Source organism: Oncorhynchus keta, chromosome 34 (assembly GCF_023373465.1).
Source record: "Oncorhynchus keta strain PuntledgeMale-10-30-2019 chromosome 34, Oket_V2, whole genome shotgun sequence".
NCBI classification, from domain to species: domain Eukaryota; kingdom Metazoa; phylum Chordata; class Actinopteri; order Salmoniformes; family Salmonidae; genus Oncorhynchus; species Oncorhynchus keta.
In genome coordinates, this window is record NC_068454.1 from 56,096,632 (window position 1) to 56,121,676 (window position 25,045).

At 40.8% G+C, this 25,045-nt stretch overlaps 2 protein-coding genes across 7 annotated transcripts; both read left to right on the top strand.

The window, feature by feature from the left end:
* The first annotated feature begins 12,193 nt into the window (after positions 1–12,193).
* Positions 12,194–15,637, top strand: LOC118367325 (zinc finger and SCAN domain-containing protein 2-like). The gene is made up of 2 exons (XM_035750670.2): positions 12,194–12,519; positions 12,928–15,637. Exons 1-2 carry the CDS (start codon positions 12,327–12,329, stop codon positions 14,085–14,087), a joined length of 1,353 nt encoding a protein of 450 aa, XP_035606563.1. The 5' UTR covers positions 12,194–12,326; the 3' UTR covers positions 14,088–15,637.
* A 139-nt stretch (positions 15,638–15,776) lies between these two features.
* Positions 15,777–24,736, top strand: LOC118367326 (prenylated Rab acceptor protein 1-like). 6 transcript variants are annotated; one of them, XM_035750672.2, is made up of 7 exons: positions 15,777–15,922; positions 16,430–16,581; positions 16,996–17,019; positions 17,174–17,386; positions 17,601–17,698; positions 22,014–22,115; positions 23,559–24,736. In XM_035750672.2, the coding sequence occupies exons 2-7, from the start codon at positions 16,466–16,468 to the stop codon at positions 23,648–23,650; spliced, it is 645 nt and encodes a 214-aa protein (XP_035606565.1). In that variant the 5' UTR covers positions 15,777–15,922; positions 16,430–16,465; the 3' UTR covers positions 23,651–24,736. The 6 variants fall into 6 exon arrangements, with proteins under 6 accessions (XP_035606565.1, XP_035606564.1, XP_035606566.1 ...); XM_035750675.2 differs by having other exon boundaries at positions 15,792–15,922; positions 16,487–16,581; XM_035750671.2 differs by lacking the exon at positions 16,996–17,019 and having other exon boundaries at positions 17,141–17,386.
* Positions 24,737–25,045: the final 309 nt, after the last annotated feature.

Sequence of the window (25,045 nt, forward strand, 5' to 3'; positions counted from 1 at the left end):
CCGGACTCCTGCATATCCATCCCTGTAGCCATTTGAATGCCTTGATGCCCTCCTCTTCGTTATCTATAGCCCACTTTACAGACAACATCCCATCCAATGACTGATCTGAGGACCCTTTTTTTATAGCAGCGACAGTGTAATGCACTTGGCCCTAACCACTGCTCCATAATTTCTGTCAGTTAACCTCCCTCTCCTCATGGTGTGCCAGTTGGGGTTGGTGCGCTGTCCAACTGTTGCCTGCCGTATATGTAACAGATGTAAATCGTACTCTCCTTGCGTTGTGTTTTGTCCAAATAAATCACATCAGCCAGTGGTCCCAGTTGAGCATCATTTATTTCTGTTGCTGTTGTTGAATGGGAAACAGCACGTTAGTTGTGCAGGGCTTACCGATATTGATGGCTGTTGATGGCAAAATCTGTAGCATGAAGACAACTGTGTTTGCAGTGGGCTTATGTGACCATTACATCGGTGTATGCTAGCTAACACACTTATTTACAGCACTCATATGCCAAAGCACATCCCAGAAAGCCCCTCAATCCCTAACAGGTACCATATACACACACATGTATAAATCAGTAACGTACAGCAAACTTGTACACATTGTAAAATATAAAATATGAAACAGTATTCAGAATGTGACCTACCTTGCATCACATTTTCATACTGGGAAGACATGATGTTCGCGATCTCCCCCTATCTGCAAGCGGGGCCAATCGCAACACACCTTATTGTCATCAGAGTTAAACCAACCAATAATAATGCTTGAACATTAAATACACATTTCTTTAAAGGCAAGTGGAAACATAACCAACCCTGTTACATATAGCCAGCCTCCTGCTGCTCTGCTGACCACGCCATGCCAGCCAGGATGCCTGCATGCCCGAGGTGCGCTTATTTTTAAAACTTCTTCGGGATGTCCCTTCCACGGGACGGTTGAGCTAACGCAGGCTAATGCGATTAGCATTAACAAGAACATTTCCCAGGACATAGACATATCTGATATTGGCAGAAAGCTTAAATTATTGTTAATCTAACTGCACTGTCCAATTTACAGTAGTCATTACAGCAAATGAATAGCATTCTATTGTTTGAGGAGAGTGCACAATTTTGAACATGAAAAGGTATTAATAAACAAATTAGGCTTATTTGGGTAGTCTTGATACAACATTTTAAACGGAAATGCAATGATTCATTGGATCAGTCTAAAACGTTGCACATACACTGCTGTCACCTAGTGGCTAAAGTCTAAATTGCACCTAGGCTGGAATAATACATTATGGCCTTTCTCTTGCATTTCAAAGATGGTTAAACATTTTTACAAAAGAATGGTTGTTTTTTTCATTGTATTATCTTTAACCAAATCCAATGTGTTATATTCCCCTACATTCCTTTCACATTTCCACAAACTGTGAAAAAGTGTTTCCTTTCAAATGATACCAAGAATATGTATATCATTGCTTCATGGCCTAAGCTACAGGCAGTTAGATTTGGGTATGTCATTTTTGCAGACTTTTTTTTTTTTCCTTAAGAGGTCCGGTACAGACAGGGTGACAGGGAGGGTAGCTGATGTTCTGGCTCAGGTTCAAGGAGACATGCCGTCCCTCTGATCCTGCCCCGGAGATGGTTCCTTGGCCACTGAAGATCCTCGTTTGTGGGCTCTCGGGACAGAGGGTTGTTTTCAACTGGGTACAGGTCCTCCACTGACTGCACCTGGTTGGGCACGGCTGGCTTCCTCAACTCGCATTCCACATCCGTAAGCCCGATATTGTGAACCACCAAAATAGGCTGCATGACTAGGGCTGTTGCGGTGACCATATTACCGCCACACCGGCAGTCACGAGTCATGAAGCAGTCAAATTCCACGTGACCGTTTAGTCACGGTAATTAGGATTCTCCAAGCTCTGATGTTGCTGATGGTCATTAGTAGCCTACCAAACTTGCAAACTGCCTGGTACTCTCCACTCTATTGTCCCTGTAATCACTTTGACATCAATGCAAATGAATCAAAAATCTAATCCAACACTTCATGAGAGCCCATGAGCTCATGTTGTGCAACATTTCTATAGGCTATGCAATTGTGTGAGAAAACAGAGTGATGGCCTCTATTAAAAAGAGGAGGATCCCATCAGCGTTACATAGGCTAGGCCTACTATATTCATTTCTCAACTTTCCTAATATTAAGCACATTGCTTATTTTACAACAGGAATATAGCCTACCTGGCTGGCATGGAAATTAACCATGAGAATAGCGTCCTCTATTCGCTATTTAAGTGCATAGATAGGTATTTTTTCCCGCTGACCCTGTTTCAAGACAGGTGCATGATAATGGTCCATTCTAACTCGAAACTAATTTCACACATATTCGTCAGCCAACAACATGAGTAGGCCTAACGAACAGCAGAAGCACTAGCCTATGTCAATCTACGATCCACCATAGTACAAAAGCTGACCTATTCTATTCTGTGCAAGAAATAAATATTCCAAACACAGTCTGGGATGCGATAGATCCCAAATTAATACAAACGCTAGCATCAAAAAAACGTTTTTACTTAATGTAGTTGACGCAACAGATCAGAACGTTTAGCTTTAAATGTTGATAAACTATTACACAGAGCCCAAACCGGCTGCGAGCGTGCGCCATCGTGCATAAATGTATTTTGTCCCCCCACACCAAACGCGATCACGACACGCAGGTTAAAATATCAAAACAAACTCTGAACCAATTCTATGAATATGGGGACAGGTCAAAAAGCATTAAACAGTTATGGCAATTTAGTTAGCTAGCTTGCAGTTGCTAGCTCATTTGTCCTGGGATATAAACATTGAGTTGTTATTTTACCTGAAATGCACAAGGTCCTCTACTCCACCAATTAATCCACGCATAAAACGGTCAACCAAATCGTTTATAGTCATCTCTCCTCCTCCTAGGCCTTTTCTTCTCTTGACTTTATATTGCGATTGGCAACTTTCATAAATTACGTGCATTACAGTCACTGACCTATTTCGTCTTTCAGTCACCCACGTGGGTACAACCAATGAGGAGATGGCACGTGGGTACCTGCTTCTATAAACCAATGAGGAGATGAGGTAGGAGAGGTAGGACTTGCAGAGCGATCTGCTGTCAGAAATTGAACTGACTTCTATTTTAGCCCTTGGCAATGCAGGCGCTCGTTGGTGCGCATGAGCAGTGTGGGTGCAATAATTTAATAATATAGATTTCTAAATGTATTTTGCAATGCTCACACGAGACGCGAGCGGTGTAGTCAACCCGTTAGGCTATTTCTTCACATTATCAACGCAGCAATACGCACATGGCAGTAGGCTATAAGCACAAATGTTCCATTAGCGGGAAAACACCATTATCAAAGGTGACCACAAATGTGATTATGCATGTAATGCTTTTATTATAAAAGGTGCATTTTTTATGGTGAATATTATCTTCCCCAAACTTGAAACTCACACGTTGTGTATGTATGCCAGTTAGACTCTAAACCCCTTGTAAAGCGGATTAATGTGCTTCATTTTAAGAAATGATTTGGCCACTTTAGCTGTAATACAAACTTTATTAAAACATATAGGCCTTTGGGCTAGGCAACATGAGGTGTGATACTAACCTTATTAAAACATATAGGCCTTTGGGCTAGGCTACATGAGGTGTGATACTAACTTTATTAAAACATATAGACCTTTGGACTAGGCTACATGAGGTGTGCGACTATGATTCGAAAAAGTCGCAAAGAAAAGGCATATTTTATTGCCTTATGCTGGGCATCATTCACAAATGATAGGCTAATATTGTCACCCATCAGACTTAATCATGTCTTTACATATACTAAATAATATATGTGTGAAATTTGTTTTGATTCAGAATGAACCAATATCATGCACCTGTCTCGAAACAGGGGCAGCGGAAAAAATACATCTATGCACTTAAATAGCGAATGTAGGACGCTTTTCTCGTGGTTCATTTTCATGCCTGCCAGGTAGGCTATAATCCTGTTGTAAAGATAAGCAATGTGCTTAATATTAGAAAAGTTGAGGAATAAATATAGTAAGCCTAGCCTATAGAAAACTGATGGGATCGTATTATTTGTACTAAGTTTTCCCTCACTATAGCTGCACTTCTCCATATGGGCAGACTTATAGTAGTCTTCTCCCCTTTGAATGCTCACGCTCATCCTTGAAAAATAACATAAGGTCTGAAATAGACACCGAAGTCGACATACTGTACAAACAGTAATCTAGGCTATTTTTTGATCTACCGCTCTGCTAACTAGCTAGCTAAAGTGTAGTCAGTGGCTAGATAAGACAGAGAAAGGAGACGTAACAAGTTCATGGATTGGACACAGAAGGTCTCTGATCAGATCGCGCTGGTGAACGGTAGCTGATAGTGTCAGCTAGAGATGATATTTAGGAGCTACCAGCAGGAATTTGTGGTCTTGCTGAGGTCTTCTCTATTGCTAATTACCATTTCAATATTTTGTAAATTGAGGCAAATATATTGATAAAGCTCACCTTGTCTGAGAGAGAATTACAAGCCTATTTTTTTGCACCCACCTAGTCCCGAGTGACAATAGTTTCTGATTGGCTTGAAGGTCATTCTAGAGTGTGCATTATTTAAGTGATAATGCCCAAAAAGACCATGTTTGGAGGATATGTTGGCACGGGTGTTGTTAGGCCCGAGACAAAGTCCAAACACCGGCTTCGAGAGCATTATCACTTTTATACAATGGCTTACCAACATATTCAAATAATGATTTACATATTTTCATTAAAAATGTTATTTTGGTCAATTTAGTCATACTATTTCCTCCTTCCACAAGATATAGTCCAGACACAAATCTAGGGTTACTACCCAAACCGGCTGGTCGTTCGTTCTATCGGTTTGGTTGCCAGAGACGTGACCCAGTCGTTCAGTCTTTTTCTTCTGTATCTATGGACGCGACCCAGTCTGTTACACCCTGATCTGTTTCACCTGTGTTTGTGATTGTCTCCACCCCCCTCCAGGTGTTGCCCATCTTCCCCATTATCCCCTGTGTATTTATATGTGTGTTCTCTGTTTGTCTGTTGCCAGTTTGTCTTGTTTGTCAACCAGCGTTTTTGTTCTCAGCTTCTGCTTTCCTAGTCGCTCTTTTTCTCACCCTTCTGGTTTTGACCCTTGCCTGTTCTGACTCTGAGCCTGCCTGCCTGCCCCTGAGCCTGCTGACATGTACCTTTGCCCCTCTAGATTATTGACCTCTGTCTACCCTGACCCTGCCTGCCGTCCATGTCCCGTTGCCAAACCTCTGGTTTACTGACCCCTGCCTGCCTTGACCTGTCCATTGCATGCCCGTTGGATCATTAAACCATTGTTAATTTGACGTGTCTGCATCTGGGTCTTACCTTTATACCTGATACAGTCGTTCGTTCTAAATGTTCCATTGCCATACTGGCTGGCAACATTCCAGTCCCTTGCTTGCTAGCCAGCCAACTACGGCTAATGTACAGTCACATCAAAAAGTGCAGCCAGCATAGCAGCATAGTAGCTGCATTTGCGTTTGTTTAAGTTGTTTCTAGTGACATTTATTTGGGTACATCCATAACGATCTCGCCTGGCATAGAAAATGTGTTCTCTCATCAGAACACCGTTGTTCAGAGGAGCTAGCCAACAACACAACTCACACAATCACTTCAAACTGAATCTGGAAAGACAGCAAAAAAAATCAAATAAAATTGTATTTGTCACATGCGCTGAATACAACAGGTGTATTACTTACTTACAACAGGTGCTGTGAAATGCTTACTTACAAGCCCTTAACCAACAATGCAGTTTTGGGAAAATAGAGTTAAGAACATATTTACTAAATAAAGTAAAGTAAAAAAAAAAGTAACACAATAAAATAACAATAATGGGGCTATATACAGGGGGTATCGGTTAGTTGAGGTAATTAAGGTAATTTGTACATCGGGGGGACAATGAAAATAGTCCGGGTGGCCATTTGATTAAATGTACAGCAGTCTTAAGACTTGGGGGTAGAAGCTGTTAAGGAGCCTTTTGGACCCAGACTTGGCGCTCCGGTACTGCTTTCCGTAGCAGAAATATCATTTGGGTGACTGGAGTCTTTGACAATATTTTGGGCCTTCCTCTAACACTGCCTAGTATAGAGGTCCTGGATGGCAGGAAGCTTGGCCCCAGTGATGTACTGGGCCGTACGCACTACCCACTGTAGCGCCTTATGGTCGGATGCCGAGCAGTTGCCATACCAGGCGGTGATGCAACTGTTCAGGATGCTCTCGGATAGCGCAGCTGTAGAACTTTTTGAGAATCTGGGGACCCATTCCAAATCTTTTCAGTCTCCTTGGGGGAAATTAGCTGCGCTTCGGTTCCTGCCTGTCTGTCTCATCACGACTCACGACATGTTCATTACAGCTGGAGATCGAATTTGAACATTGAGACAATGTTGCGAATGTTGGAGAGACAGACAGCAAGGTTTAGACAAATCTCCACTGTTGAAAACTAAATGTTAGACTAACAGAGAGATAATGTCTAGATGCTTTTTATTGTGGAGATCAAGTTTATAAATTGCCTGGCTGGGCTGAGGAGACAGTGGATTGCTCAATCAGATGGAACAGAGTAAATAGGCATTTTAACGTCATAGATTGCCCCAGTGGTAACTTGTGGAATAGACACTGGCTGGAATAGCTTTTAACCAATCAACATTCAGGATTAGACCCACTCGTTGTCTAATTAAGAGATAATGCAAGGAGGAGATATAGTATAAGGCCAATATACCACGGCTAAGGGCTGTTCTCATACACAAGGCAGACCTGCCAATCCTGTCCAATTTTTCAGAGTACCATATAGGCGCGGCAAATTGGAGATTCAACTCGCAAATCTAGTGCAAAGGCATTTTAGAAGCATTGCCTCTATAGCTAATACCGGACACTCATTCATTATTCATCCGCGCAGTCTTCTAAACTCCAGACTCCATTTAATGCCAATATGTTTATATTTATTTTTGATTATACTTTTTGTGACTGGATCATAATTACAGTTAGAGTTTTTCAGGTTGCGTGATCCTCGTAATGTTACGTGGAAAATACAACTAATGGCACGCAGAATGAAATGTATATCACACTCGCACAAATGCGACCAGTTATTTTTCGTATTTGCATTTAATTTATTTCACTAGCAAATGCGAGTGAACTGCTGGCATTTTAGAGAACACTAAATGACAATATTATTTTCGCTAACGTTAGCTTGAAACAATTAGTGTTTACCTTTCCAGTCGAACAAACTCAGCATCACAACAGGAGGGGCAGACACTGGGTAGCTACGTGGAATAATGATGTATTAATCTCCATGTCCGTTGACACAAACTCCGTACATGTCTCTGTGTTGTAGCTCGATAATTGTGATGTTAGATTTACTCAGTGGATTTATTTTTCATAAAAATGTGCAACAAAAAAAATCCGACCCTATTCATTTCTGCGTACTTTTAACTCGGTTATCATACAAGCGTACATGGACAGATAATTGCGTAGTCGGTACGCAAAATGCGAGCATGTCTGCATGTTGGTTAGGCGACGCAACGCGGAGTGCCTGGACACAGCCCTTAGCCGTGGTATATTGGCCATATGTCACAAACCCCCGAAGTGCCTTATTGATACTATAAACTAGTTACCAACGTAATTAGAGCTGTAAAAATACATGTTTTGTCATACCCGTGGTATACGGTCTGATATACGGCTGTCAGCCAATCAGCATTCAGGGCTCGACCCACCAAGTTTATAATTCCTTACAATGCACTGTATATTTGCATGGTAAAATTCAATGTCTATTCATAGATTGCACCTCGGTCACTCGGTCGCGTCATGCCATTGTTATGAACGTTCTCAAGCCGCCCTCTACCGGCGGCGCGATAGTGATGCCCTAAAGTGGTGATAAACCCAGTTATTCTGGACGGAGGCTAATTACACTTTTGTGCCTGGAAACACTATGACATTGCTAAATTAGTCAAATATTTAGTTTAAAAAAATAGCTAGCAATGCTAACGTTAGCTAGCTAAAATCCGGTGGCCTCCCCTCAATTTTAGCTAACGTTTTACTGCATCTAAAGTCAATCTGGATACATCAAAACGATGACAAAAGGTTTTCCTACTAGTTGAATGTCATTGTATATCCAAGCCACTGTAATGCACTTTTGATTAAATCTTCAACGCTCATTGACGATGCATTGCGTAGAATGCTCAGTCGGGCATCAGTCCAAAACAGTATTTTGACGAAACATGCAACCCATGATATTAATGCAGCGCACATTGGAAGGTGGCTTTGCCTGCTATACTTACCTAGACACTCAACTGAAAACACAATGAAATCTTATGACACAGACCAGCCTGGTGGTAGTGACTTGGAAGCAGGTATCAAATGATTTAGAGCGGATGTGTGTTTGATTTGGCAATTTAACCAATCTACACTCTTATATTGATCTCCTGTTATGTATTATTATATATATTTTTTTGTAACCTTTATTTAACTAGGCAAATAAGTTAAGAACAAATTCTTATTTACAATAGCGGCCTACCCCGGCCAAACTCTAACCCGGACGATGCTGGGTCAATTGTGCGCTGCCTATTGGACTCCCAAACACAGACAGTTGGTATACAGCCTGGACCCCAACCAGGATCTATCGTGACGCCTCTGGCACTGAGATGCAGACCATTAGACCATTGCGCCTATCTATCAATAGATTATAGGTTTTCTCAAAATATTTCACATATATAGTTATAAACAGTTATAGTTATTAAATAGTTTTGTCTTTCTCATTTTATTATGGATGCATAAATTATTACTCAATCCAATTTCAATTTAATAATCCAATTTTCATATCTTATTTCAGTTTATCCCATTTCAGAGCGCTCGACTGGACTTTTATTTAGAAAATCGTGAGAGAAAAACACGTGACCGGATGTAAGAACCTCACACTACTTTGTTTACGTTACTGGGGGTACCTACTCTACTAGCATTCCTCAAAATGTCAAAAATAGAGTTGCTGAGATTGTTTCTCAACGAACGATTGACAGCTGCTGCTGATGAGATATTTGGGACAATTGAAAAGACGATTGTAGAGTACCAGGAAGAAGTGTCCCGCACGAAAGAGGAGAACAACCGTCTACGGAGGATGCTAAGGTTACAAAAAACAGGTTTGGGACATTTTAAAACGCATATGGGCACTAGCTAGCTAACTAGCTTCTACTGCTTTGATATTACTGCATCTAGCTAGTACTGATTCATGTGAAGCTCATCAATATTTGCCCTTCTGACTGAAATTGCATTGCCAGCATAGCCCCTCGGATTCTCGAGAGCTAATTCTATAGCTACCTACCTGCATTCTACACGTTTTGTCAGACCCCAAAAAGATGCAGGTTTGCCTGGCCTGCTCACTATGCTGTAGGTTTTACAAAGTAAGAATCAAAAGACAATCTTGTGCATCGGGTGGGAGGAAGCATAAGCTATATGAGTGGCAGGTGTTCGAATCCCGGCTGTTTGAATCCAGACTCGGCGGGTCTTTGTTTTCTACTTATTACTACATACATTTATGGCTTTCATCATGTCATTTGATATTTTTTCTATATTTTTTATCCATTCTCCCTCAGACTCCCAGCCGCTGACTGTCTCTGACGAGGATCTTCCCCCTGAGCAGCAGCACTGTGAGCAGGAGTGGAGCCCAAGTCTGGAACAAGATGGTCCGGAGGCCACACAGATTAAAAAGGAGCAGGAGGAACTCCGGACCAGTCGGAGGGAAGAGCAACTTCAATGGCTAGAGTCTGGTACCAAAGACTTCACATTCAGTCCTGCCTGTTTGAAAAGTAACTATGATCCGATTCAGAACCCAACTCATTCATCACATCTTCACCAAGTACAAAGTGAGGAAAGCAGAGAGAACCCAACTCATTCATCACCTCTTGACCAAATACAAAGTGAGACAAACAGTGAGAACCCAAGTCAGTCCTCATACCTTCACCAAATAGAAAGTGAGGAAGACGGAGAGAACCCGGCAGCTCAGTCCTCATATCTTTACCAAATACAAAGTCAGGAAAACCGAGAGAAACCATGGCAATGCCGTGTTTGTGACAAATGTTTCAACAATATTCATCATCTGAAAGCGCATGTAAGGAGTCACACAGGGGAGAGACCGTATAAGTGTCCTATATGTAGAAAATGCTTTATGACAACAAGCGCATTGAATAGACATCAGACAATTCACACTGATGGAAAGCCGTTTAGGTGTAATTATTGCGGCAAATCCTTCAAATGGATGAACTCCCTTGGAAGGCACATAAGGATTACCCACGAGAGGGAGAATATATGACATTACCTGGTGTGGGGAAAGGGCAATAGTTGTTCTGAAAAAGTTACATCCGGATGCTTTTTATATACTATTGCCATATAATATTATAATATGCCATATGCTATTGCCATATAATTACACTATAACAAAAGTGAACACTATGTTATAGTTAATTATAGGATATCTATGGCTATTGTGTGTGTGTTTTTACATGTTTGTAACCACTTTCCCAGGGACTACAGATGGAAATATACATAAGTCTTGATCAATGTGCATTATCTTTGCCAAATAAATCAAACAAGGTGTATCTTACACCTATCTGTGCATAAATATTGTTTTTGTCTTGTTCATATGGTGTAATGTCACATCTGTTTTGATTTGTGTTTTGTCCTTTTCCTTCAGTGATCACAAGAGCCAAAACATTTTCCATATGCCTACATTACTGTCATTTTTTTTAACCTCAGTGATCTTTCTGTGCACAATTGGAGGCAAAAAAAAAAATGTAACACACCAAATCTGTTGCCTTATCCCTATTCCTCGCGCTAGCTTGCGACTCTACGTCTTACAGGAACGCGCTCACCGGCCAAGCACACGCACTGTCGTGGATGCGAGGTCCGATCCCTTCTGACACCAATGTAATGAAACAGCATCGACCTTGTAGCCCGAGGTCCGGCGCGCTATCGACTGTGCCGCAAAAGCATGCTCATGCGGCAGAGTCGATTTCCGCGCTTATAAACCCAGGGTCGTTACAATACTATAATAGATTTGAATAAAAACAACATGTTTCATCCCCATTGTGTATTTATCCGAGTTATTTACTTCACAATAAGCCAGATTCGAGTAACCTTTGTGGTGCTGAAGCTTGAATCAGCAGCCGTGGCACAATCAATCGAAAATGGACAGCTCATGGTGCTGAAAGTAGGCGCATTCCAGTAATTCATTTCAACCGTCTTCATTTTAGTTAGACTTTACTAACAACCAGAGGGCTTTGTGTTGGAACCTATTTCTTAATTTTTAAGAAATAAGAGTTAGGCCTACCTGTTTGACAGAAATTGGACTGGGCTGCTATATCCATAGTTTTGTAGGCCAATTCCTCCATCATGCACTCTTTAAATAGCCTACCTCCGTGTCAGTGAAGGACTGTTAAATTAAAACCAGGACTCGAATTGGGGGGTAATGAGAGGGTATGCCATAGGTCTACTTTTATTTTAGTTTTTAGAAAATGCCAAAACGCGCAGGGCTACCTATTGTTAGCTTAAGATTTTGAATAAAATAAAACATATCCGATTATTTAAAGTGACGCTATAAACAAGCTGTAAAATACCCCGGAAAGACGTGATTCCGATGCTGATCAGGAAGTAATCGAATTCTGTCACTATGAATTGATTAATCTATTCACTTTCTGTACAATATAACATTGGGTTAAGCCATGGAAGAAGAGTAGCCAGCAGTTAAAGCTTACACTTGTCCGCGTCGGTTGGCCTACTCGTTCTAAGGGTGGAAAGGTAGGCCTGACTTTTACCACTCTCAGTTTCCTAACGACATCTCATATTTAATTACTTGCAAATAGGGACAGTTTCGTTGTAAAAAAAGACACACTGATTTGGCATTGGAGAAATGTGATAAAATGAACACAAGGGCCTATCTATGTTGTATTAACAAATATTGAGATTCGGATCATGTGACTTGAGACTTGTTTGTGACTCGAACAATAGTGACTTGGTCCTACCCCTGAGTGGTATAGATAAGGAGCGAAATGAATATTCCTTATCGTTTATGAAATGGAGAATGTTCATAGAAATCCGAACAGACGATGTCCACTCCACTCCTGTAGGTAGCGACATTGCAGAATGCGTTAAGCCGTGGTGCGCACTCTACGCATGCTTTTTTTTTGGCACAGCAGATCCATGAACATCTATCATTGATGAACGAAGTTGTTGTCAAATAATAGCGTTGTCACTGATTGCTAGTTAGCTAGCCCTAGCATTCTGTAAACATGTCTAAAATACAGTTGTTGAGAGCGTTTCTCAACCAGCGGCTAACTGTGGCTGCTGATGAGATATTCGGGGCAGTTGAAAAAACGATAGCTGAGTACCAGGAAGAGGTTTCCCGTTCGAAAAAGGAGAACGACCGTCTACAGAATATTCTTGACATTGTTATTAAACCTGAGATAAAGTTACAAAGAGCAGGTTTGTGACATGTATTATTCAACCTACATTTCATACACCTTGATAATGTTAGTTATTTCATTTTGAGAGCCAGTGTCGACAAAAGTAACGTTATGTCTAGACATTCTTGAAGATTCAACGCGCATGCTCGCCCCCAGGATTCCTCCCGTTCCAGCCATTATTTCCCTGTTATTGTTGGGTGTAAATTCACTTGCCACGTAGCCTAATTGTTTTTGGCCCGTTTTAGATTTTTTTGTTGATGCACTATAATTCAGTCAATATTTGATGGATTTGTATATCCAAAAGCGTTGAGTATGTTATTCCATTATGCAGCTGTTAAATTTACCAGAACTGTATTTTTGACCTTTTTTTAATCAATTTTGATAAATAATGTAACGTTGTAACGTTAGTAGACTTCTCTCCCTCCAGACCTCCAGCAGCTCACTGTATTGGAAGAGGAGGTTCACCCTGAGCAGCAGCCCTGTGTGCAGGATTGGAGCCCTAGTCTTGGACTGGAGGACAGCGAGCCCATATGGATCAAAAAGGAGCAGGAGGAACTCAAAAAGCAACTTCAGTGGCTGGAGTCTGACACCAGAGAGTTCATATTTGATCCTTTCTGTGTAAGTGATTATGATCAGGACCCACCTCAGTCCTTGCAAATCCAAAGTGAGGAAAATAGGGAGAGAGATTCTCAACCAAACATTGTAACTGGACAGATCAAAACAGAACCTGACGGAGAGGACTACAGAATATCAGAACCAACCTGTTCTTCAGCTCAGAGTACAAATAATGAACATGTCAATGGAATGGAAAGCAAAGGAGCGCAGTCTCTTTTAAAGTCACACAAACCAAAGACCACAAAAAAACAAAAAAGAAAGCAAACTTATAGCAGTGCAAATGGCATGAAATGTACTCCCTGTTCTTGTAAGGTTTGTGGCAGGTCTTTTCGGTACAAGCGTCCCTTTTTTAATCATGTGCAAAGTCATGCACATATAGAGGATAAAGAACGTGTCTGTGGTGTGTGTGGAAAGCACTTAGATTCTAAAGAGAATATGAAAGATCACCTCCAAACTCACATCGTAGCTGAGCCTGAGTTTTGTCATGTTTGTGGTAAAACGTTCACCACGAAGCTTAGGCTGAAAAAGCACATGAGGGTTCACACAGGAGAGAAACCATATCGCTGCGATGATTGTGGCAGGTGTTTCAGTGATGCTGCCAATTTGATCGGACACAAAAGGACTCACACGGGCGAGAAACCATATTGCTGCCAGGAATGTGGCCAAGGATTCACTCAAAGTGGACATCTGGTTTTGCACAGGAGGAGACATACTGGGGAGAAGCCATATCTCTGTTCTGTTTGTGGCAAAAGTTTCAGCACCAGATCAAATTATACAGGACACATGAGAGTTCACACAGGGGAGAAACCATACAGCTGCCATGATTGTAGCAAATGTTTCAGCAATACTGCTAATCTGAGTGCGCACAGGAGGATTCATACAGGGGAGAAACCATATTGTTGTGATTATTGTGGCAAAGGATTTGCTCAGAATGGAAATCTTAAAATGCACATGAAGACACACAGGAAATAAATCTTATAGGCTAATTGCTGTATTTGTGAGAAATATCTCAGCACTGACATCCACCCAACTAGAGAATCCACACAAGAGAGAAATACATCTCTTTCGTGACTGTGGCAAAACCTTTGCAAAATTGAAATTTGACAAGGCATAATGAGAATGTACAAAATGTATAACATGTCAGAACTCAGGATGAACAACAACATTTCAACAGTTTGATAACACTGGAGAGAACTGTGATCTGGCGCATCTGACAGTGATTGAGGTTTCACACACAGTGGTGAGAGACTATACAAGTGTCCTATAGAAAATGCTTTATCACAAGTGTATTAACTAGGCGTCAAAGGAGCCTAGTTGAGGAAAAAATTGTAGGCCTACATGCAATCCCTGCTTCAAATTCTTCAAATGGACTCACTAGGAAGGCACATTCACAACAGGGAGAAAACATGGCAGGGCCTTCAGGGAAAGGGCATCAGACAGAGGATTGAGAAGCATATTCTCACTTCCACCAGTAAGAAGAGATGGGATCTAGTACATACCCACAGGAACCCAGCTCTTGGATCAACAAGATATGACTGTACTAGCTTGAACTTACAGAACATTGCTAGAAGTCCACATGAACATTGTGCAACAGATTGCTGATCAGCAGGAGTCCCTGCTTATTAGTATGACACAGGACACACGTTTGAGCTGCTGTCGTGTGTCTTGAAAACAAAACTTTGCATTTTTTGTCTTGAAAGTAAAATGCCTTCTCCAGTAATACATCATATCTGTTTTTAACACTGCTGTGATGTTGTTGTCTTACTTTTCAAAGTGTGTGTTACTTCATGGCTTTCATACCAAAACTATAGTCATACCTCTGAGTTTGATGTCAATTTGCCTGCAAAGAAAATAAATACTTGTCTATTTCATTGTATATGTATTGACAGGTATAAATAATTAGTATGCTATGTTCCAGGTGAACTATTAAATGTGCATGGGCTACCATCTGAAATATGTGCTTCTTATTTCAACCAGAAACTTAAATATGATAAAATATGAAAATGTATAATCATTTTTAGATCAGAACGTGGCACAAAATAAATAACAGATATCCTGTAATGGGAAATTATTTGACTAATTCTTTCCCTGAATTTGATTTACTGTTGATATGTAATAAACATAATTGTGTGGGAAGACACAGACAGATGCATTCCCTTGGGTAACATATCTATCTATGTTTAAGTCGCTTTGTGCCTGTTAGTATAAAATGATCTATTGTAACTAACTATTTATGATATTATTTTTGACCTGTTTAACTGCCAGTATGAAATATCTGCAGGTGTTTAATGTTATGGTTAAAGTTTGACCCAAGACTGGATTTAAGGACACATTGATAATGTATCTGTGACACTGTGATTCTGTAGCAGCTGATGTGACTTCCTTCAAGCCTCTGGCTGGTGTTTACAGAACATTCGGTGCTTTGTGATTAATATATAAGGACCGTTAGATGTTTTCTATGCTTCTGTGCTGTAGGTGTTTCCCTGAATTGTTTTTATTAAATCGGATTGATTTAGATTTGACTTCATCAATAACTGCACTCCTTTTTGTTCACCTGGACATTCCTGTTACATAATGTTAATTGATAACTCATAAGTCATAAATAGCAATTAGTTATTTATCTCATTTTCTGCTCCAATTAAATGGATCATATTTTTGACTTTTAATTTGAAATTCATAAAATAAATTATACCGGAAGTTAGACCCAGCGTTCAGTTTCGTTCCACATCACATCCGCTGAGCAACAGCACAGTTTTTGTGTTTTTGTATTTCTGAGCACTGCAGTGCAGTAAACACAATCAACAACTGTAAGTATGCCTTCAAAAATATGATTTATGTAACTATTTTATATGTAGCAAAAGCTATTCGTTTTCATATGCAGTGATAGAATATTGGCTAAGCGTAGCAATAATTGACATGAAGGAATGGTGATGTGGCGTCTTCGACCGGAATCGTTATTTAGTGTAAAAAAAAAATAATTAAAAGGGAGATATTCAAGGTTTTGAGTAATGACAGTGAACAACTTGTGTGTTAGCTAGTTTCTGTGATTCAGTTATTTATATTCTAACTACCTAACTAAACGATGTTGCAATCGAACTGTCTGTGGGCAAGCCCATCAATGATGACAGAAATGTTCCATTCCATAACCCCAGACTCTCCCTACGGTCTCTAGGTTTTTCCACTGTGCATTATTCATTTGTTACAACAATAGAAAGCCTCGTTTTGCATTGTGTGAGAGGATTTGTTATTGCTTGTGAAACAGTGCCATTGACCTTTTAATGTTTATTTTCCGTCACTGCCATGTTGTATTTTAGCCTACATCTTTCCTACATCGGCATCCGTTACTCTTAATGAAATCTGGTGTCCCAAAGGGTGAGAACTGCCTTGTAGACATGGACTCCAAGGCAGGGGATCTCTTCAGCGCTGAGCCAGCCGACGCTGCTGGATCCGGAGGTGTCATGGGAAGGTGTGTGCTGTTGTTTTTTTCTAGCTCTGTCTCTATCTGTGTTAGTTCATCTGTCGAGTACATGGCTCGCCAATCCTGTTCCTGGAGAGCTACCCCCTCCTACATGTTTTTGCTCCAACCCCAGTTGTAACTAACCTGAACAGGTTTGGAGAGCCCTGCTCTAGTGCCAGCAGTCTGTAAACCTGGTCCTGGAGAGCTACAGGTTGTGCAGGCTTTTGTTCCAGCCCAGCACTACACCTGAATCAACTTGATGCACTGTAGCACCATGTATCTCTCTCGGATCATGGTTGGTGACTGGTTCTGGTCCAGATACATTTTATATACAGTCCTCGTGTGTAGTCATTCTTCTGTGGCTATTATTGTGTCTGTAGGAAAGTTGTGATCTGAATTTGTCTCATATTCTTTTTAATCTAGCCTACCACTAAAGGAACTAGATGGGTCAGTTTGTCCTTTCCTTGTATTATACCTGGGCATGATGTATTGTTGTTCATTCTGTCCACGATCAGTCTCTTGGTTTAATGCTATACAATTATTCATTCTCCCCATACCTCTTGTTTAGTTTACCACCCTGGCTTTCTGCCTTGCCTCACAGGCTGTGGCTGCCCAAAGGCCTCTCGCCCAGTGTGGCCAAGGAGTGGTTTGATCGTCGGCGTGCGTCCATCCGTCCCTGGGCTGGCTTCGTGGATCACAGGAAGTTCACCAAGCCCCGCAACTTTGGTGAACTGTGCCAGAGGGTGGTGCGCAACTTTGACACCTACAACAGCAACTACACCTTCATCTTCCTCGGCCTCATCCTCTACTGCATGTAAGAGCTGTGGGACAGGAGTTTAAAGTGAATATATAAAAACAGTAATGACATATTGCATATAGACAGACTGCTGCCAGCAGCCTGTTTTATTTTCAAATTCCAAATCTCAGTTTGAATAGGCCTAGATCTATGCTGGATTGAATTGATTTAGAATCTGTGATTATCAAAGAATCACTCTTTCCCTCTTCCAATCTCCCCTTTTTTACCTCAGTATCAGCTCTCCCATGCTGCTGATTGCTTTGGCAGTGTTTGTTGGTGCCTTCTACATCATCCACCTCAAGTCCCTGGAGTCTAAACTGGTCGTCTTTGGTGAGTAAAGCAGTCATGTTCTGTGAGATTATTTATATGGAGCAATTTCAGTGCCAACAGATTGTATTTGAATTCCACCATTTTGAATTTGTAATAGGATATTGAATTTGAATGTACTATTTTTGAATATGTAATGCACAAATGTAGTAATTTAATTGTTGTATTTCATGATTTGACACTGAATTGAATGAATATAGCATTGCTTTATTTAATTGAACATTCAAATTCAATATTTTATATATTCAGATTCAATATGGTAGATATTGCATTCATTGTCTATGTATCTAGTTTACAAACTATCAAGTTGATCAAAGTTTAATATATTCAACTTCTCAGATGCATTCAGATTCAGTTCTCTAAATTCAGATTCAAAATTAGAGACAACATCCTGGTACTTTGCCAGCCTGGAAAGGTGGAGGAAAGAATCTAACACTCTCTGTGGTAAACGGAAGCTTCTGGCAGTTTCTGAAGCCAATGTGGCATGTAGAATTGATTTTCTTCCAATTAATTTGGCTCTAGCATCTGAACCGTTTTAGCAATAAGCTATTATGACCCCATTCCTGGAAAATAAAAATAAATAAACGTTAGAAAAAAACGTTTGGCCCCCCCATAAGAATATAGTTGAATAGCCCGGTTAAAGCCCTTCCAAGGATAGTCTTTCCACTCCCTATTTCATCTTGCTCTTGTGACTTTTGACCAGGCCTCCTGCATGTAACAAACGGTTAGCCCGCAGCAAAGTAGGGGTGAGTTTAATTGTCTTGTAGGTTTCATTGAGCGTGGTTCATCAAACCACCTCGGTTGTATTTAACCCCACTTTGACCTCATACTGAGAGATCATAGCACCAATATACAGTGCATTCGGAAAGTATTCAGACCCCTTGACTTTTTTCACATTTTGTTACGTTACAGACTTATACTAAAATGGTTAAAATATTTTTTCCCCCTCAATCTACACACCATACCCCATAATGAAGGTACATGACAGTCCTCTTGGTGTTTGCCAAAAGGCACCTAAATGACTCAGACCATGGGAAACAAGATTCTCTGGTCTGATGAAATCAAGATTGAACTCTTTGGCCTGAATGCCAAGCGTCATCTGGAGAAACCTTGCACCATTACAAACAGCATCATGCTTGGGGGATGTTTTTCAAGGGACTGGGTTTAATATGAGGGGAGCAAATACAGAGAGATCCTTGATGAAAACCTTCTCAGATGCAGGGTTCAGACTTCAGTTCTCTTCCAACAGGACAATGACCCTAAGCACACAGCCAAGACAACGCAGGAATGGCTTCGTGACAAGTCTCTGAATGTCCTTGAGTGACCCAGCCATAGCCCGGACTTGAACCCAATCAAACATCTCTGGAGAGAATGGATCTGCAGAGAAGAATGGGAGAAACTCCAAGCTTGTAGTAAGAAGACTCAAGACTAATTGCTGCCAAAGGTGCTTAAACAAAGTACTGAGAAAAGGGTCTGAATAATTATTTGTTTTCATTTTTTATAAATGTGCAAACATTTATGATAAACAGTTTTTGCTTTGTCATTCTGGGGTATTGTGTGTAGATTGAGGAACATATATATATATATTTTTAAAGTCTAATAAATCAATTGAATATACACCATCACAATAAATCCATTATTTTTTTAGTCAGGTCTTAAGAAACATTATATGAGTTTACCTATTGTATGTCATCTGGCTATTCTCCATGCCAACGGTTGTAGGCGTGTTAATTTAGCTGACAAGATATCCTTATAAGTCACGTGCCATTATTTTATAGTAAATTACTTTTTATTATTAAGAATATAATTGAACTTGGCTGAATAAAATAGAAAGGGTATTTGTCCCATTCCGGAGTGAGTGCACATAGGAAGTGGCTATGTTGAGCGTAAAAGTGAGGTCCTATATGCTAGATTTAGTTATTTGGCAACTTTAGTTGTGAATGAGACAAACCTTAGAATGTCTTAGAAATCAAAACATAAATGGCTGCATGATGTGACTACAGGCTATTGATGTTTTGAGAAAGTCGCAAAAAAGCTTACGCTCTGTTCTTTGCCTCAGGCTACACAGCTGTTCTCTCATCAAGTGATCCTATTTCACCCATCAGACTACTCTCAATTTAATCTTGTCTTTACTAATATGTAACGTTTAGAATGTCCCGTTATCAAATGGGCTGGAAAATAAAGGAGAGCCGCACACACTAGGAGCTCAGATGCAAAAATGTAATATCCAACTTTTCGACAGCCAAGTTGTCTTCATCAGGGTATAATCACAAACACTGTGGGATGACTTGTTTATATAGTGTCAAAAGACACACAGGTGTCTGTAATCATGGCCAAGAGTGGCCTAATATCATTGGTTAATTCTCAAATATTAAAATGGCATACAAAGAACAGTATGCAAACAACAAATGGAGAGCATACAATCATAGATTCATTTTAGGCTACACAAGCTTACAAACAATTACAAATGGCAAAGTCACAATAATCACAAGAATGGCTTCAGATCAAAGTCTACGTTGAGACCAAAGGGAGCAAGGGTCTTTAAGTTAAAGATCCAGGCAGCCTCTCGTTGGACTGGAACAGGGACGGGGGGTAAAGCATGTCACCTTTATGCACTTGAGTAGCGAATGGAGGCTGCGCTTTTCAATGATGACTGGTAGACCACTTCGGTTTTATAGCGGAGCATGTGCTTAATATGAACAGCTGAGAAATAAATATAAGAACACTTTATTGTTTTTACGCATCAACCACTTTTGAGGAGTATGCTCTCGTAGCGCGACAGATGATGTTCTCCCCATGGGCTCTCCAACCGTGTTACTGCAGCTACCCAGTGCATCCTTTGGGAAGCCAAGTGGGATCTGTTTGGGAACAGCGATAATAACATGTTTTCGCAACGAAACATATATTTCACTAAACTGTTGACAGCCCCTCTGCGCGCTCGAGAAAGGGACAAAAGGAGGGCGGAGACGGAAACGCATGGTGGTGAGATTTTGTAGCTATAAAGGTAATGTGCGACCCAATGAATGATGAAAATCTCAAATAAATCCCTATTACTAGGCTATTCAAAATCCAATGCAAATTCACTATCCTCGCGGTCCATCTGTATTGCCGCCCTGCACATTCAACGAACCAACAGCACAGCCTAGGGCTTTATGTTCTCTCCCAGACTCATGGATACATTTTGGAGCTTAGCATAAGGAAACCAGTGCATACAGTATGCATAACAATTGCAGTCCACACTCAAAAGGCTAGACCAATTATGTACCAAATACATCTTAAATCAGTTTTGTTTGATGTTTCTCTGCCATGTGTAATATGCCGTAGGTAATCATCATTTTAATTCTGTTTTTTTTATGGGTTTGGTCTCATAAGCCTATGCATAAGCTCTAATATGCCAATGGATGTTCTGGATGAAATCATCACTTTAGAAAGCCTGTCCATTTTTGTTTTGTCAGTCTTTGAAACAATATCCATGACGACCATCTTTTACACTCAGTTTCAACCTGCTGTTTAACGTTCCAATATTAAATTGAAATACAAATCAAATCAAATCAAATTTATTTATATAGCCCTTCGTACATCAGCTGATATCTCAAAGTGCTGTACAGAAACCCAGCCTAAAACCCCAAACAGCAAGCAATGCAGGTGTAGAAGCACGGTGGCTAGGAAAAACTCCCTAGAAAGGCCAAAACCTAGGAAGAAACCTAGAGAGGAACCAGGCTATGTGGGGTGGCCAGTCCTCTTCTGGCTGTGCCGGGTGGAGATTATAACAGAACATGGCCAAGATGTTCAAATGTTCATAAATGACCAGCATGGTCGAATAATAGTAAGGCAGAACAGTTGAAACTGGAGCAGCAGCATGGCCAGGTGGACTGGGGACAGCAAGGAGTCATCGTGTCAGGTAGTCCGGGGGCATGGTCCTAGGGCTCAGGTCCTCCGAGAGAAAGAAAGAAGGAGAGAATTAGAGAACGCACACTTAGATTCACACAGGACACCGGATAGGACAGGAGAAGTACTCCAGATATAACAAACTGACCCTAGCCCCCCGACACAAACTACTGCAGCATAAATACTGGAGGCTGACACAGGAGGGGTCAATTTTAAAACCCGAATGCAATGTTTATTCAATTCAGTTTCAAATAAATGCCATTACGAATTGGAAAATGTACAATTCTTATTCAATATCCTAATACAAATTCAACATTTTATGGAATTTTAAATATAATTTCTGTTGGCACTGAAATCAATCCATAATTTGGGTGTAGAGTGACTAGTGTTTGAAATCTGAGTGATTTTTAAAAATTGATTTTGCCCACAGGAAAAGAGGTGACCGGACCTCACCAATTGGGTCTGGCTGGGGCGGTCTCTTTCCCTGTGTTCTGGTTGGCTGGTGCAGGAGCTGCAGTGTTTTGGGTCCTGGGTATGTTACAACCCCCATCTCACTCTTTACTGTACACATCAGACCTGGGATAACTGTCGACCTAGGCCTAGATATGCATTATGGAATGTATTTCTCTTTGAAGGAGACAAATGATTATGGATGTAACATTCCCCGATTTGCATGGGAGCCCAAACCGATCCAAGTGTAGCTTACATCAGTCAAAACATCAATTCACTTTACGAATTGCAGAGTCACTGACATGTTTTGCTCACATGACATACTTTCGACCTGCTGAAGGTACCTCATATTTTGTGACAAATGATGCATCCTCTCCTTCATTGTCGAACTACGCATGTAACTGTGTTGACAGCAGTGGAGGGTGCTGAGGCGAGGACGGCTCATAATAATGACTGGAAGGGAGCGAATGGCATCGCACGCATGGAAACCATGCGTTTGGTGTATTTGATACCATCCCACTCCAGCCATTACCATGAATCCGTCCTCCCCAATGAAGGTGCCACTTGCCTCCTGCGGTTGATAGTCATTGATCTACGAGCAATTTTGCATGTCATCAACCCCAAGGATTATCAGTAGCCTAGTCAAACTATGCACTGGGCCCAGCTTTGTTTACCGACCAACGTGAGGTCGGCGGCCTGTTTCTGATCTTGCACATCTGCGGTCATCTTCAGTATTCAAATGCTAAAATAGCTTGCGTGATATTAGGCTTGATATTAGTTGAGTTACAACCTCTGTGATTTGCTAGATTGTTCTCTTTGCGCTGTTGAAAATGGTGTTTTACCAGAATAAAAGTAAGCTACCGGGGAGACAACTCTCATCTGGCTGTACCTGCTGAACAGAGCTTACAATAGATTTTATTTAGATTGTTCATGTTCCCCATCAGCAATAGTTTTGGAAGTTTTGCTTTAAACAATCGGTGTACAGGGTCATTCTTACATACACAGGGTAAAGTTGATAACGAGGAATCACTTTTGCGAGGCACACTGCTGGAGGAGAATAGAAGCTAACTTGATAACTTCCAAACGGTCAAAACCATTCGATTTTGAGATGGGGGGGTTATATCCAGAGTTGTGTGTGTGTATATACACTGAGTATACAAAACATTAAGAACACCTGCTCTTTCCATGACACAGACTGACCAGGGGAATCCAGGTGAAAGCTATGATACCTTATTGATGTCATTTGTTAAATCCACTTCAATCAGTGTAGATATGTTAATAAAGAAGGATTTCTAAGCCTTGAGACCATTGAGACATGGATATTACATTTTACGACACCGCTGGGATTTGAGTCCATTAATTCCCGGCATGAAAATTGTAAATTGATAGGAATGTAGTGCTAAGATGAACCATTGTGTTTGGTTTCTCAAAATGGAGCCCTAAATGTAACCTAGGCTTCTTACTCTCCTTTTTCTCAGCCCCTCCTATCCCTTCCATTTGACTGACTCTCTCACTTCTCACTCAGGCGCGACGATGTTTGTGATTGGCTCTCACGCTGCCTTCCGAGAGCTGGAGGGAGGATCGGAAATGGAGGAGCTCTTCATGGAGCCTGTGTGAAGGCATAGTGATAGAAGAATCTGTATATCTGTGCCATTATAGCGTCTGTGACAGCATTGGCAGCGCCATTTGAGGCTACAACCCATAAGAATCCCCACGCGGGTGACTACTTTAAAATGGCAGAAGCACAGTGGAAGCCCTCAATGGTGCTGCCCATGCTAAAACAGCCTTTTCGCCACTAGAGGCCTCTTATCTTTCTCTGTGTGAACCCTCAACACTCACCTTTGACCTTTTTTTAATACAACACAGAATGCACCTTGTCATGCCTCTGAAGTGATTTGCTGTTACTGACCCTCTACAACTCTGTAAAGACCCTAATAGTACTCAATTTAGAAGAATATGTTGATTGACTGTCGTACGCACGAAGAGTGACTGAGACGTGGTTCGTGTACCTCAGCACACTTCATACTGTATGCCAACTTCATACTGTCTTTTCCAAATGTGGCTGATACCTCTCATTTTGTGTTTAATATCAGTCAGGCTTTTGTTTATTGCCTCTACCTTCTGTTTTAATGTTCCCTTGTGGATATCTAATAATTACAAAATGTCCCTCGGTCAACTCAAGACCTGACATGTTACAAAGAGCTTTAACATCGCCACAGTAATAATTCAGATTTGTTTAAAAGAATCCTATATAGCTGATGTTGAATAAGTCCGCACCATTAAACTGAATGAGGGAAGTAACATCAAATCGCCAACGCTTCTCTGACTATGGAAGAAGTGCCATTTGCAGCTCAACAATGTATTAATCCAACTAGAAGGAATGGTTCTTTGAGACAAATTGCATTTTCTTTAAAGCAATGCTTAGTGGATATTCCAGATACCTAATGGTGATCAAGCATTATGTTTAAATCATATTTTGTATTGTACCTACTGCATCTACTTTTAGTCGTGTGCAGGCATGTGGTGCTGTGTTGATGGGTAACTTTTCATAATTTATTAGCTCTACTTTATGGCTTTGACATTTAAAGATCAATATATTATTTTTTTTAAATATAGATTTCATACTTGTCATACTATCTTTTTGCTATTTTTTTTGTATTTTTAATGACAATTGGGAAGTGCAATAAACTATCCTACCTAAGATATTTAGTGTGTGTGAGGAAGTCCATGCATGAATTCTGAAATATTTGCGTCCCCTTTGCGCCATAATATGTATTTGTGGTGATTTAAAACATTACATTAAAAGGTATTAAAGGTTGTGTCTATATTCTGTATGTGCAGTATATGTCCCAGAATTGCAATACTTTGTAGGCCCTTTTGTGTCCTTGCCCCCCCCCACACAAGAGGATGTCGTTTCCCCCTACTTTTCTCTCCGTGTCCTCCTTCCTGTCCTTCCCTCCCTCTGTCTGACACTTCAGTGCTAACCACCCCCCCCTTTTCCCCCCTTTATAC

What these genes read in the sequence shown, in the direction of transcription:
- LOC118367326 (XM_035750671.2), top strand. Translation starts at nt 16,466, where the DNA reads ATGAAATCTGGTGTCCCAAAGGGTGAGAACTGCCTTGTAGACATGGAC. An exon ending in TCCGGAGGTGTCATGGGAAG is followed by an intron (nt 16,582 to 17,140) that starts GTGTGTGCTGTT and finishes CCTCTTGTTTAG; the next exon opens with TTTACCACCCTGGCTTTCTG. An exon ending in TGCAGTGTTTTGGGTCCTGG is followed by an intron (nt 22,116 to 23,558) that starts GTATGTTACAAC and finishes CTTCTCACTCAG; the next exon opens with GCGCGACGATGTTTGTGATT.
- LOC118367325 (XM_035750670.2), top strand. Translation starts at nt 12,327, where the DNA reads ATGTCTAAAATACAGTTGTTGAGAGCGTTTCTCAACCAGCGGCTAACT. An exon ending in GATAAAGTTACAAAGAGCAG is followed by an intron (nt 12,520 to 12,927) that starts GTTTGTGACATG and finishes CTCTCCCTCCAG; the next exon opens with ACCTCCAGCAGCTCACTGTA.